At 46.0% G+C, this 15,451-nt stretch overlaps 1 protein-coding gene across 1 annotated transcript in view; it reads right to left on the bottom strand.

The window, feature by feature from the left end:
- The window catches only part of Fyb2 (FYN binding protein 2), a 106,043-nt gene extending 91,008 nt beyond the window's left edge, over positions 1-15,035 (bottom strand). The window contains exon 1 of the mRNA XM_060366064.1: positions 14,894-15,035. Within this exon, the coding sequence (XP_060222047.1) occupies positions 14,894-14,902 (9 nt within the window). The 5' untranslated portion in view covers positions 14,903-15,035. The remainder of the gene's footprint in view (positions 1-14,893) is intronic.
- Between the last annotated feature and the right edge of the window lie 416 nt (positions 15,036-15,451).

Here is a 15,451-nt window from a genome sequence, read left to right as displayed (position 1 = left end):
CGTTTCTGTTCTGCGCCATGCCACACTCTACACTGCAGATACACACTCAGCCCGAGGCTCCTCCAGGCACCTTTTTTCCTGCCACCGGTGGATGGGGACACACTCATTGGCCAGAATGCATGTCCCACTCCTGTCCTCCATTGCTTGAACTATGTCACGCTGTCCTTTTAGCATAACGGCCATCACGTTCATCAGAGTAGCCATGGCTACTCTCGAGAGACTTCAAGATCCAGCCTGTAGATTGTTGACATTCTTTCACAGAAGAAGGGGTTGGGAAAGTGGAGAAAGTCGATCCTCACTTGAGGTTCAGTTACTTCCTCCCACACTCTGCTACCTATTGTTTGTACTTCTGTCCCAATTACACAAGGCCTTGTGGTCTCAGAAGGCGCTAGACGGTACAGCGTGTGGAAGGTCAGCAAAAGGGTAGACTCCCTCAATGCGGCTGTTGGGAAGTCATTGTTCATTCTGGCTCAGGCTTCCTGATAGGGTGACTGCTTTGGGGTACCCACAGAGATCAGAGCCCCTCACTCGTGTTCTGTAAGTGAGCCCAGTGAAGGCATGGGTTCCCGAGTTAGACTTTGGTAGAATTATACTTTGGTTTATTGGCGCCCAGAAGAAGAGCATAGGTAGGTGTGTGTTTACTCCTGGTTGGGGAAAACCTTCCTGGAGTGACGTCATCCTTTAAAGCCTGAGTCAGAGATGATCTCGCCTTTTCTGACTCACCCAACTGAGTCCAGTCGCTCGAGTGTGGTGTTATTGTCCCTGCTGCAAGGAAGGATAGGATATTGTTGCTGTGTATCTTCCTTATTTAAAGTCACACCAAACTGAGAAAGGCCTAAATTGTTTTATTTTGTAGGCTTTTGGCAGCCTGCCCATTAAAGGAATGATCTCTGAGATCACACGGACACAGTTTTAACCACTGGATCCATGACTTTGTCCCTCTGCTGTCTCAAGATGTGACTACTTAAACTCACTAGGGTTCAGTTTTTCTACTTGATATTTTCTACAGTGATTATTGATCCCTGTCAGATTGCCAGGTGGTACAGTCATATTCTTCACAGAAAGAGAACAGTGCCCATGACTCTGAACACACCTGTTATCATTGTAGCTATCATCATTCTTTTTTATTAATTAATTTATTTTTTATTCACTTTACATCCTGGTTGTAGCTCCATCCCTCTATCTTTCTTATTGATCATATAAATTAGCAGACAAGATAACAGTAAGAAAAAAACTCTGCTTTTACAGAATGGAATTCAATATATGGTAAATATATTGTATAGGGAAGGATTTTTCCACTTGGATGACTACTCTGAAAACAACTGGGCCAAGATGGACTAGGAAAGGAGGAGGCTAAATAATACCCTCCATGCTCCTAAAGATGCCCATGTACTAACTCTGGGGACCTGTGAATATATTTTATTATGATGTCTTACATGCGAAGTGACTTTGGAAATGAGGCCTTGGCTCATCCAGGTGGGTTTAGCATATTCTCAAGGCCATTATGGAAGAGGGGTGAGAAACTCATTGTTTTAAAAGACATAAGGCTGGCAGCCACCATTGCAGAGAAGAGAAGAAGCCATGCTGCTGGCCTTGATGCTGAAGCAGCCTACAAACAATGACAGCAAGTGGTTTCTAAGCTGAAAAGGGTGGGGGAGACAGATTCTTCTCTTGGCCACAGGAGGTGTGCGGCCCTGTGGCCCCGCTTGTTACAACATCCATAGGAAAGCAGTACTCATGCTCTGATGACAATGGGGTGAGTAATGGTAGGTATAGGATAGGTTTTGTTGACCCCAGAGCTCACTGGCTTAATACAATGTCTTTCCTCCTCTTCTCTAGCCCTCTCTTCCATATGCTCAACCTGATTTAGAGGAGGATTCTCTGCTCTTCATGTTAGCTCAGAGATCCACCACGCAGCATGTCACACCTCCACACCTGAGGCAGGTTCAGAAGGAAAAGAGATTCATACACACTTGCAGGTGCCTGGAGCATCACTTCCATTCTCAGCCCACTGGCCAGTACCTGTCACATGACTCCAATATAACTTGAAAAGAAGCTGGGAATTGTTAAGAGAGCAAAGTAAGTACTAAGCAGTATTGGAAAGTCATGGCAAGACTTTCCCAAGAGAAAGGCTTTTAGAGTGGAAACTAGAGAACAAGAGAGGCATGCTAGGTAAAGGGAGATGAACACAAGCCAACGTTGGACAAACTTGCAGAATGAAGGGAAAAATGGAGGAGGGAAGCATGTTTAATCGCTCTACAGTCAGATGGACATGAACATTCATACTGAATTTAACATATGCCCAAACGAGACAAGCCACAAAGGCACCGAAATTGTACTTTTGCATCAAATTTCTGTTTTGCACAAAATCTCTACTTGTCTGTTGGAAAGGCTATTGATATCTTTTTTTATTTTTCCCCCAAATGGATTCCTACAGAGTCTTTAGATTAACAGACACTTATATTTGCCTTCTTCCTTTTCAAAATCTTCCTAGTTAGAGGCTGGGAAGGATGATAATATTTCCTATATGAACATTTCACCAGTGGAAGCCTATGACCCTTCATGCTTCTACTTAATTTATGCTTGGGCTTACTGACTTAAAAACACGCCTTTATGAACCTAGATGCTACACCAGTAATGAGGGCTGATCTTGACTTCCCCTTGGTAGGATTCAGAGCCAGCAGGGCAAGGTCTGTGAGGGATTATCTAGATTACATGAATTGAGGCAGGAAGACTCACCCTAGTCTAGCTTTATTTCTGTCTCTGTGGTAAAGCACTCTGACCTAAAGCTATAAAGGTGAGTCAATGGTTTGTTTCAGTTTGCAGGTTACAGGTCTATGAGGGAAATCAGGTCAGGAGTTCAAGGAGGAACTTGAAGTAGAAAAAATGGAGGAACACTTTTTTGTTTGTTTGTTTGTTTATTTGTTTTTCTGTGTCTCTAGCCAAATCCATGCTTAATTAGCTTCTTTACATAGGCCAAGACTACCTGTACTGACCATTTACAGTGCCATCCATGATGGGCGGGGCCATCCTACATCAGTTAACAATCCAGACAACTCCCCCTAGAGGTGTCCACAGGCCAATGCAATCTAGGCAGTTCCTCAATGGACTTCCTTCCCAGATGATACACAGTAAATGTGAGGGGTACCATTACAGGAGCTGTTGTCCTGGACAATAGAAAAGAATCTGAATACCAGTATTAGTTACTGTGTTTGAGGCTGTTTGGATACGATGTGACCAGCAGCCTCTTGTTCCTGCTGACATATTTCCCTGTCATCATGGACTGCATTCTCTGGAACTGTAAGCCCAGCTCAAAGAAACCTTTTTTTATTTATTTTTATTTATTTATTTATTTATTTCAGTTACTTTTGTCAAAGACATGAGATACGTAACTAATGATCTGAAGATTAAACAGAGTAGGGGAGAGCTGCCCTAGGTCCTGTCCTCATCCTACCTTACCTATTTACCCAGTCTATACATCACTTCTCTGTCATAATTTCCTTCTGTTTCTATCTTGCATCATAACTCACGAAACCGTTTCCTCATGGATGTCATCTGCTCTCCATAATCATCCGGAAAAAGGTGGGTGATGTGTTGTTGATTCCAGTCAACCTAAGAGAAACTTAACCTCAAAAGCCTTTAGGAACTTGGCCGTGTGGGTCTGCTTTATGACTGTAGTTCATGCTCTCTTCTGTAATACAATTCCCTTGTCGCCCCCCCACCCCCGCAGACAACCACAGTCAAATATGCCAGTGCCGTGCCTTCTGTGACAATTCACACCTACAAGTCCCGCCACACCATACCCCATAAAAATGTAGAAGATACAGGGATTTTATCACTAACAGCCAGTGCTGAAGGAATAATAGGTTATGCAACAAGTTAAGCGCTTTCTATATAAAACTCCGTTTTCTTTTACAGAAACACCCATGAGACAAGCTCCATTCTTATGACATATTTTGTAGATGAAGCAAGTACAGCACACAGCAGTGGAGCAGGGTTTTCAAGGCCGTGTAGCTGGGCTGAGAGCACTGCCCAGTGAATCCAGCCTTAGAGTCTTCATTTAAAAACAAACCAACCAACAGGCAAACAAAACACTTCTCCAGCTCTCTTTTTTTTTTTCCTCCCTTCTCCCAACTCAGGAACTCAACACGTTAGACAACCGTTTTGCCTCTGAGGTACTCTCCCTCTGCATTTCTAACTATTCTCAGTGACATTTCTAGTACAGCCAGGAGGACGTTGTACAGCTGTCTGGCCCTGCCTCACTCATTTGCTTCTTTAGATTTCGGCTTAAGGTCATCTGTTCTCAGGTCTTCCACGCCTCTTCACCTGGTTTGATCAAGCACATGTGTGTTTATCGCTTTATTTAGCACGTCTGCTCTTCTGTCGCTCTATAGGCTGTGAGTTTTCTCTCAGTGTGCTATCAGCAGCACCAGCTAAAGGCGCCTTCGCATTCATAGCACAGGGCACCATTCTAGGTGTTCTGTAGACACAGATGAGCTCAAGAAAATGTAGGCACTGTCAGTAGGTGGGCAGAAACCTCCACTGAGGGGCTTGGAGAAGCTGAGTAACAGGCTGAAGATCAGACAGCTAGTGGGAGGTAGTTCTGCGATTTAGACTCAGGGGCTGAGGGTTCCTCGCTTTTGTGGAGCTGAGGATGGAAAACAGGGCCTCACACATGTGTCACAAATGCTCTACCCCTGAGCTTCCCCTTGAATAAAAGGTACTTGGGGACCATTCTACAAGAGTTCTTTTCTCTCTTAGTCCCTGGAGCAATGCAAACAGGGCAGTCACAGCTGGACGTGAAGGGTCTCAACACAGCAACACCACAAAATACAAGGGTACAACTTGCCTAGGAGTCTCTATGGAAATGGCATGGCCAAACTAGTCTCACCGTTCCTAAAATTTCTTTTAGAAAAGACGTTTCTTCATAGTTAACAGGACAGTAATAAATCTCACAGAATGGTAGCCACCTAAGAGTTGTGCTAAGCCAGGCTTGCTGGCCTACGTGAGTAATCCCAGTACTCTCGGAGGCAAATGCAAGTGGATCTCTGAGATCAAGGCCAGCCTAGTCTACAAAGTGAGTCCAGAACACCCAAGGCTACACAGAGAAACCCTGTCTCAACAAAACAAGACAAAACACAAAGAGTTGAGCTAAAGTATGGCTGCAGTTGTTTGAGCATTTTCCAGCTAAGCCCTGGAACCATCCATGGGTGTACATGCTCATCACTGCCTGGTGATATATGAATCCCCGACACTCTCCCCAGCTGAAGAAGTGCTGCTGTTGATGCAGTTTCATCAGAGCCTGATTAGGAGATGGTATTTAACTTCAAGGGTCACCGCTGGGGGACATTTATCAAGAAACTCCCTGTTTAACATAGGAATGTGATGAAGAGTGAGGGGCGGGAGGCATAAGAAGGAACTCTACTTATTCCCTTTCCTTGCTGCCAGCCTGGGATGAGCAAGACCCAGAGCCACCCCCTGAGGATGCTGCAGTGCAGGCTGGGAGCATGAGCAGGAGCCCCAGAGCTTCAGCTTATATCCACGCCTTGGGATATCCCTTAATTCTCAGAGCTTCTCTTTTCCTATAAAAGTTGGGGTAGTGATTCCTGGACATAATAGAACATCTTAAAAATTCATAGACCATGCATGTCTTTGGTCCAGCACTCTTATACAGAAAGATTTAGGAAGCTTTAAGGGTTAGGCTTGGTCCTGGCGGTTTTCAGGATCTCTCTGAAAGGCTGGATAGTGCCAGAGTCTCTCTTTCCCCTGTGACCAATGATTGACGCTCGAGAAATTGTAAACCTGACTGCAAGAAATCATTTCTGGCTCATGGAGAAGTTAAGACAATTAGTGATGGCTATTTTATTTCTTGGTAAGTGTATTGACCAGTGTTTTCTAGAGGAACAAAACTGATAGGATGAATATACACTTAAAGGGCCACTCATAGGAATGCCTAGTAGGTTGATTTCAGATTCAGTCAAGTTGATGACCAAGACCAACCATGATAGTAAACATACTATTCTACTGCAAATAGAAATGTAAAGTTACAGTACATAAGCTATGCCTCAATGTTTGTGCTGAGCATCTAGGGGCTTCAAGTAAAGCATATGCTTCAAAGGTTGGCTCCCTGGCTCTTGGTCCATGAGACTTTGAACAAAACCAGGCAACCTGAAGAACCGTTTCCTTGTCTGTAAAAGAGAGATAGACTCTTTCTAGTGGGAGTGGTGAGGCTTTACTGAAATTGTGTCTCAAAGGAGTAGACATGTCCTAAATATCTCCTATCCTTCCCAGGACATAAAGTTCATTAAAATAGTCACTAAGGAAAGAAATGCAGTGAGTGTCAAGGAGAATCAAGAATGTAGAACACACATCTGCTGGAATAATTGGTTTATGATAGGGTACAGCACCAGACTTTGGGGTCCTTGGTCTATGACCTGAAGATCAAACAAGGCAGAAGACTTATGCAGTTAAGCATCCCTTATTCAAACTATGTGAGCACAGCAGTATATTGGATCTCAGATTTCCTGGGAGTTTAGAATATTCTATATATGTATTGTGATATTAAATCTAAATACAAGATTCATGTGTGTGTCATATATACCTTATATGCACAGCCTGAAGGTAGTCTAAATAGTTCTGTGCATGAACCAAAAGATGGTGGTGTGAAAAATCTCTATTTGTGATAATATGTCAGTGCTCAGACTAGTTCAGATGTGAGAAAACTTCTGACTCAGAGTTTTCAGATCAGGGCCACTCTGCCTGCACCACATTCTTCAGCAGCTCCTTACAGCTCTCAGACAGCACAGACAGTTCTGCTGCTAGGTGCTCTTAGCTGTCTGCTCTCCATATCTAAATCCTCCTTCACAAGCGACTGAGGCAAAGGCCACAGAGCTGAAATAATTCATCTTCAGGCCTTAGAGGTGGACATCAGATTAGATAAGAGTCCCGACACTCTCCGCCTTGTCGTATTCTTTGCTCACACCACGTAAGACAAAATAAACTCACAGTACACACAATTCACATACTCAAAATAGCATTATTGCAGGTCCTGGTGGTATAGGCCTATGATAACAGCTACTCTGGAGGCTGAGGCAGGAGGCCTGAAAGTTCCAGGACTTCCTGGGCTACAGAGTGAGTTCAATACTAGCCTAGGCACCTAAATGTTAATGAGAGCCTGCCTTTAAAAAGAGATATGAAAAGAAAGAAGAAAGGTTTGGTAAGGTAGCATACAAAAAGTGGTAGGTTCATCCTTATTACTCAAAATAGAACACAACAGTTTTTAAAAAGCAGCAGGAGCAACAAACAATAATAAAAACAACCAGTAACAGCAATAACCAACCGAACAAGAAAGCCCCTATTGAGAAAGAGCAGAACAGCCGTGGGTACTTGGTTTTTAAAAGGGCACTTGAAGCTGGCCTGTCTCCATCGGTCCTTTAAAACGTGAAATGATACTGCCAGTCCTCAAAATAATTAGAAACAAACCTAGCTTCCAAGCCCTTTTCTTTTCTCTGGCCTTCAGCCACGGCCAATCTTGGAGGCGAGCTGTGAGCTAGTCCAAAGGTGTGTGTGTGTGGAGCCACAGGGCTTAAAAAATGGTTTGCACGCCTATGGTGGCTCTGCCATAATTCTGTGGATGGGAGACCTTGACAATATCATCAACCGTAGGAATAGCGTTGTAAATTTTCAGTTTATTCAAATATACTATTCAGAATGTAATCCTTACTGACAAAGTTGACAGGTATTTCTATACACACATACAGATAAGAAAGATTAAAGTCACAGAAGACAACTGACTTGTCTGGGGACAAATGGCAAGTGCGTGGCAGATGGTGGCTCACAGGCAGGTCTCCGGGATTCACATTCTGTCCTCTGTCCCATACAACATCCCCTGTCATTATGACGAAAGGGACGAAGCCAGTCATCAAGAACTGCAACTAGAAGACCAGCAAGATGGCTTACGGCAGTGGTTCTCAAACCCGTGGGTCACGACCCCCTCGGGAGCCTGCATATCAGCTATTTATATTGTGATTCGTAATAGTAGCAAAATCACGGTTAGGAAGTAGCAATGAAATAATTTTAAGGTTGGGGTCGCGACAATATGAGGAACTGGGTTCAAGGGTCGCGGTGTTAAGAAGGTTGGGAATCACTGGCTTAGTTCGTAGAGGCACTTTCTGCCAAGCCTAATCACCTGAGATTGACTCCTAGGATCCACATGGTGGAAGAAAAGCAGCAGCTCTCACTAGTTAGTTGTCCTCTGACCTCCACACTTGTGTACCATGAAAACACACACACACACAATAAATAAGTAAATAAGATGTAAAAAAAAAAAAATCACACAAGAAGGACACTTAGAGTTAATCAGTCTTAGTTTGCACCAGGATCCTGCCCTATCTATAAAATGGGAAGATGATGATAAGAATAGTCAGGAGACCAGAGAAATTCAAGTTTTGAACTCTGTCCATGGTCAGGGTGGAAACTCACTTGATAGTTCTGAAGCAGAGTCTATACAGCTTGTCTGTATTTAACGAGCCCCAGCAAATGGGGTGTTTTGATTGACCTTTGAAAATGGTTCCAGGGATGTGCTGACTTTGATATCAACCTTACTTCTGTCCAGTCCCCATGTAGCACTTTCTCAGGGTCCTTCTCTAAAGAGCTAAGCATGGCTGCTGTTTGGGGGGCTGCTGATCCAAAGAGCGACAGAAAATAGCACCGTGAGTATTGAAAAACGTTAACATCAACTTTCTTTGTTACCGTGTGTATATGGGCTCCTGCAGAGTTTTGCTGGGGCCTCCGTGATTATGCCATGGGTTATGGCTTTAAGCAAGAGACATTTGTTGTGTGATGGTTCTGGGAAGTAAATGTCCAAGTTCCAGCTGTGGGTAGGGTCAGTTGGTGCTTGAGGACTGTAGGTCCTTCCTCTCAGCTTGGACTTTGACGGAAGTCTTGATGCTCACATGGTGTCCTCACTGTCCAACCTCTGCATATTTCCCTGTTTGACTCCCCCCCCCCCCCAGGATGTCACTCATGCTGGATTAAAACAGACTCAAATGGCCTCACTTCAATTTGACTAAATTCGATAAATAGCCCTCAAAATAAGACACGTGCTCCCCAAGGAATGCAGGCCTGGCCTTCGACTCTGGAGAAGAATGACACACTCCAACGGCAACAGCCACTGTCCACCATTTCCCCCATGAGTTACTGTCATGTCAGGTGTGGCATTGTCTGCCCTTTGAGGCCGGTGGGCTGGTCTGAGTTCTTTGTATGTATGAACATTCTTAAGCCTCTATGGAATGCTAAGCAACAGACATTATGTTCTCTCCTTGACAAAGGGAGCACCTGGGGCACTGAGAAATTAAATATCTTGCTCAAAGAACTGGTGTTTGTCAGAGCTAGGGACAGACCAGTCAGTCTGCCTCAGGGGCTATGCCTTTAAGAGGCAAGCTTTCTCTTACAGCATGACAATGCCTTCCTTCACGGGACCCCAGAGTGCCATGGGACATTTGGATCTCCTCAAGGTCTGGGGTCTTGCAAGCAGAGGAGAGACCAACTGTGGCCAAGGAGCTGGGGAAGAATCCTTGGGAAAGCGGGGCCTGATTTGAGTCACACCAGCCAAGAGGCCATACCTCTGGGTGAAGATGCTTACAGAAACATCTGGCTGGAACAGGCATAGTCCAGGGATCATGGCTAAAGTGGGAGGACGCTGTGTGGGTACGAAGACCACCAGCCTTGTCAGCTGAGTTTAACCTCACAGGCACTGAGACAGCTCACAAGATACAGCAGCAGAATGACAGGACCAGCGCTGCCCGCTGGGAACATTTCTCTCAGGAGAAATGTAGGTGAATGATTTGGAGAAGGGAGATTTAACTCTTCCCTTTGAAGTGATGATTGGATGAGGGTGAGGATCACTATAAGGGATGAATGGGCAATGACCTGTGTCTTTTCCTGTCTCACCAAAAAGGACCAAACAACATAGTCCAAGAGGATGCTTCCCACAGCCTCCTAGCCAAGACAGATGTGACAGATGTGAGCTGCGCAGCCTTTTATTCAGTGACTTATTGGGTAAACTTCTTTTTTTTAAGACAGGGTCTTACCCATAACCCAGACTAGCCTGGAACTCACAGGAGTCCTCCTGCCTCAGCCTTCTTTGTACTGGGATTTCAAGTATGCACCACTAAACTCTGCTTGGATGACAACCTCTTAATCGCAGCTGTTTCTTCTTTCTGCAGACAAGCTCACCAGCCAGAGGCTGTCATTGCTGGGATCCCCAGGAATTAATCCTTGTGGACTGGAGAGGTATACAGACAGGAAACAGCTGGCACTTCCATTATTTAATTATTAGATGCTCCCTTAGGACCTTTTCCTTAAACATCAGATTATCGAGGCTTAAAATAAAAAACCCAAACATTTCTCTTGAAGCTTTACCAAGCCGTGTTTCATAGGCGTTAGGGCCTAAATTCTATCCACATCAGGCAAATGTGATCTTGGTAACATCTTACTGCCTCAGGACCACCACAGGGTCTCAGAGAAAAAGCAACCTGCCCCCAACCCCACCCAGCAGCTCCTTCAGTTCTCAGAATAAAACATGTGCATTGGCAAAGGCCTTTTAACTCTAGGTCTATCTAGATCTTAGGATTCCATTTTGGCAACTCATTTTCATTAAAAAAAAAAAAAAATCCTACCCCATTAACGCTTAGCTTCAAGAATATCCCCGGATTCACCCTACCACTCTGTGTCCCTCTGAGCTACTGCTCTCCATCCCGCCCCACTCTTCTCCCTCTCCTCTTCCTCTGCTACATTGCTACCCACTCCTCTGACAACCAGCTCAGACAGCAGCTCCTGAAATGAGCCTCCAGGTGGGTGACGGTCATCATTCTACTTTACATCATTTATTTTCTTTGACACTTGTCTGAAATGCTAAGCAACTAAATGGCACCATAAGACAGGTCTCTCTCAGATGCTAATGCCGGGCCTGGAACATGGAAGATGCCTGCTCCATGACCACAAGATGATGAGAGCTGGGTCTAAGGAATGGATCTTCCCAACTCAACCCACATAAGAACATTTACAGGACATCCAAAGTATAGACACTGGATGGGTAGTCAGAAAACTTTTGCCAATTTTCTGCCCCTGGCACTCAGTTTTCCTTGTAAATTGTGAGTTGTTATACTGATTTGACTTTGAGAAATTTCCCAGTTCCAGCACTTGCTCAAATCACTGGGCAATGGTGAGCTTCACTGTGGCTTGATTCATAATGGGGTTCAAGCTCATCCATCCAACAGTCAAGCCCCGCATGGTGACTCCTTGACTGATGAGCTCAAAACGTCCTACAAATTCTCTCCTGCCAAGACTGGACCCAACTGAAAACACCTGACTAATGGCGCGGAGTGGGCTACCACTGAACTCTGAGTTTGAAAGAGAACTTAGCATCCTGTCAGTAGGAGGCTCAATAAAGCAGCCCCCCTCATGAATGTGTGTGCATGAGATGTAGGTGTAGGTATACATTTGTGTTTATATGTACAGACAAACATATGCACATGGAGACCAGAGGTCAGCCTCGGCTGTGGTTCCTGAGGAGCTGCCCACTTTGTTGTTCTTGAGGCTCTCTCACTGAGCCTGGAGCTCACGGATTCTGCCGGACTACTGTCCATCAAATCCCCTGGGATCCTCCAGCCTCTCCCTTCCCAGTTTGGGAATTATAGGTATATACGACAATACCTAGCATTTTGACATGCTGTGGATTGAATTCAGCTCTCAACGCTTGCGTGGCAAGAACTTTATCAAGTGAGCCAGCTCAAAACATACTCCTACAGAATTCCCCCAAACCATATATTTATATAAGAAAGAATACTTTTTTGTTGTTGTTTGTTTGGGACAGGGTATGGCTGTGTAAGCTTGAATGGTCTGGAACTGCTGTGTAGATAAGGCTGGCCTTGAGCTCGGAGATCTGTATTCTCTGCCTCCAGAGTGCTGAGATTAAAGGTGTGTGGCACCAGTTCACCCCTAACTTCTTTTTAAAGAACAGAATCTCACTATATAGTACAGGCTGGTCTCGAATTTAGTCCTCCTGCCTTGGCTTCCCAAATGCTAGGATTACAAGTGTGTACCACCATGCCCAGATAAAAATAACTTTTCTTTTAATAACTGAAAAGAACTAAAAATTCCCATTTCTTTTAATACCTACTAACATAGGACCAGACAACTGAAACTTGAGTGGCCTAAAACAAACATGAACCCCAGTTTCTGCATCTTCCAGTTGTGTAGAAGGGGGAGTATTAAATGGCCCAGGTGGGTGAGTTTTCCAGCCACGGGATGTGGATGAGAGCCATTCTAAGGTGTCTGCCTGGTGCTGGTGGGGGTCTGCGGGGCTCTGAGGGGTAACACTGAGGGAAGGCTAGCAAGCTAGGCTCAGCCCGAACTGTCAGTCAGGGTCCACATGAGCTTATGTTCAGCATGAAAGCTGTGGGGAGAAGGCTGCTGATCTGGCTCAGGGCTGCAAGAACCAGCTCTCAAAACAAGGTGGGAACAACATGGCTTCTTGGGAGTCTGTTAAGTCCCACAGTGCCAAGCGTGGCAACCTGTGATGTTCAAGGCAGCCTGCAGTTGGGCCCAGATGCTGTACAGGGAGCACGCTTTCGCCTCTTGAGAATGTTGGAGAATGTGAGGTCAGTATTAACACTATGCGGTCTGAAACACCTACGTGTGTCAGCACTTTTCTAACATGGATAGATCTTCTTCTGCTTGTTCTCCTGCTTCAACCTCTCCCTTGAACTCTGTATAATTAGCCCTTCAATGATTCCATGTCTAAAACTGTCTCCTGGTCCCCTCAATACTCAGTATTGAGTCTTCTCTGAAGATACCGGCTCCATCCTCCTGCAATTCAGCCTTCATGTCTTTGGGTCATCAACACTCTTCTTCCTTCCTCCCTTCTCTACTCAGTATATCATGTTGACTCTACCTTTAATATACAGGTGCACCTTGACTTACCACAGGATAATGGCACAATCATCCCATGGTAAGGTGAAAATACCATATTCTAAGGTAAAAATGCAGTTAATATACCCCACCTACTAAAACCCATTGCTTAGCAACAGAGAACAGATAGAATATTCATTTACCTGTCTAGCACCACACAGGGCTAACCCAGGAAGAGATCAAAAAATTCACAGCTCAAAGTAGTTTTTACCAAGTGAGTACCACTTCTGTGCATCATAAGGCCGAAACACCATTAGTTCAGTCATCCAAAGTCAGAGACCAGGAATCTGACACTAACCACCATCCCTGCTAAGACTGGCTGGAGCCACTCTACTTCCTGCTTAGATCCCTGCACCATCCCTCTACTGGGTAATCTAACTACTGTTCTCACGCTTCTGGCCATTTAGTTTCCAAACTAAACCCCAACCCTAACCCTAACCCTAATCACAGTGATTCACCAGCCTGAGCCTAGGCCCTAGCCCTGCTTCTGACTGGCAGTGTCATACTGTGTAGCAGTGATGTTCTGTCCTTCAGCTGCTTCACCTAAAAAACCCGGGGTCAATGACCTCAAGGCCTCTGTCCCATCAGGGTGACAAGCAGAAATAGTGGTGGATAGTTCAGATCCTGGCTAGCCAGAGAGGGCAGAACGTAAGTTCACTTTCCTTTTGCCGAGCCCACACAGGTAGATTCAGCTTGGCAAGTTGCCATCATGGAAGAGGGTCCCCCAAATTGATGAATAGAGCCCAACATGCTGGTAATCCAAGCATCTGAGAGGCTAAGGCTAGCCTGTGCTATAAAGTTAGAAAAGTTGGACCTTTTCTACCATAAAAAGCTCCCTCTCCTCCCCCCAAAAAAGAATAAGTTTATAAACACCATAGTGCTGCAGGTGGGACAGTAGAAGGACTTCTCCAGGGGATGGAACTGGCTTCCTTGCCTCCCCTTTTCCAAGACTCAGCTAACCAGATGGAATGAGTTACAGGGACACAGCTGTCCCTTTAACACTCCAGAGCCGTCCTTGCTCAGCCCCAGCTGAATGGATCCACCATCCGATTGTAAAACGGAACATCTGGGTGGGGAGGGGCACAATTTCAGGAGTAAATGATTTGCTTCCAAATACTTAATAGAGACAGTACTACATGCACGTGTGCATCTGCCAAAAGCAAGCCACTGAGAGAGAGAACAGCAAGGCAAGAATGAGGGGAAGGAAAGGGAAGGAAGGAAAGGTTAGCCAGGCAAAATCTCGGAATATGCCAACAGCATTCAGCCCATTCGAAGGCATTCAAAACTTTTGTTGCTTTTGTCAGAAACAAAAACCACCAGCGTTTCCCTGTGGGGCTCAGACTGGCTTTAGCCTTTCAATTCTCCTGCCTCTGCTTTTGGGGTACCACCACCACCACCACCCTGGGCTCTATTTTTTTCATGCAACTCCAGTTTTACAAGTTGGTGTAATTCTGTTTCAGAATTGAGAACCCTAGTCAGTGCTTAAGGGCTCAAGGGCAGAAGCACTTTTGCCCCAGCCCACAGTTAATAGGGAACGGCGATGTAAAGCCACGGGGCACACCACGAGGCCACCTCTTCCCAGAGTCACCCTCTGTCCTTGGACCTGGACACCCAGCTGCCACCGCAAAGGTCAGACAGAGAGGGAAAGTCAACAACGAAGAGACAAACACTTGAACTGTGGCCTGGGTTACAGAGCGCGCCCCGGGGGCTGTAGAGGGGCAGGACGCTGGCTGCCCAAGCAAGGCCAGCATGCCAGGTTCATAGCGGGACACCTAGCATGTTTGTTCCGGACCCAGCAGCCCGGACAAACAGGCAGCTCTTTCTCCAGAGCTCCCTCCTTCGTCCCTCCTTCGGAAGGAACTTAAATCCGCGAGGTGGCACCCAGACAGCCCATACCGAAGCGGAGGTGTGGGGGGCTTACCTCTTCCATGGTGGTCCTCCGAGGCAGCACCCCGATCCCAGCTTCCCCAGGGGGCCAACAATGCTCTAACCTCCGTCCGCCAGCTTGCAATCACTTCCCCTCCTCCGGGACACGCGGGAGCCTGGGCTCCTCACCTGCTCCACCTGTGCTGTGGCTCCTCCCTCCCTCGGGGCTGGGAGCGGGGCGGGCCTCCATCTTCCCAAAGGGACCTAATGCCTAGGGGGTAAGGGGCGGAGTGTGGGCTGAAGGCTGTGCCCGCAGCTCCCAAGGCTCCAAGGCTCCCACCACTCCCCCCTGAAAGGGGTTCACTTTGTGCCTGCGTTGGGTCCTCTCCCATGACATCCCGCCCGGGGGAGTTGCTGGGAGCCGGGCACATGAGCACATCTTGTCTCTAAAGTTAGAAGGAAAAGCTCCCGGACACCAATCTCCTTTAGTGACACCCTCTTCCAACTCCGCCCCTGCTGATGGCTACTTAATTTCGGAAAAGCTGCTCAGGGCCAGAGAAAAGAGAGCAGACATGTGCGTTTAATAAGGGGTGAGAGGAAGTTAAAATACCTA

This window comes from Meriones unguiculatus, chromosome 12 (assembly GCF_030254825.1).
Source record: "Meriones unguiculatus strain TT.TT164.6M chromosome 12, Bangor_MerUng_6.1, whole genome shotgun sequence".
Lineage (NCBI taxonomy): Eukaryota > Metazoa > Chordata > Mammalia > Rodentia > Muridae > Meriones > Meriones unguiculatus.
Note: the sequence above shows the minus strand (reverse complement) of the source record. Positions and strands in the feature narration are given on the sequence as shown.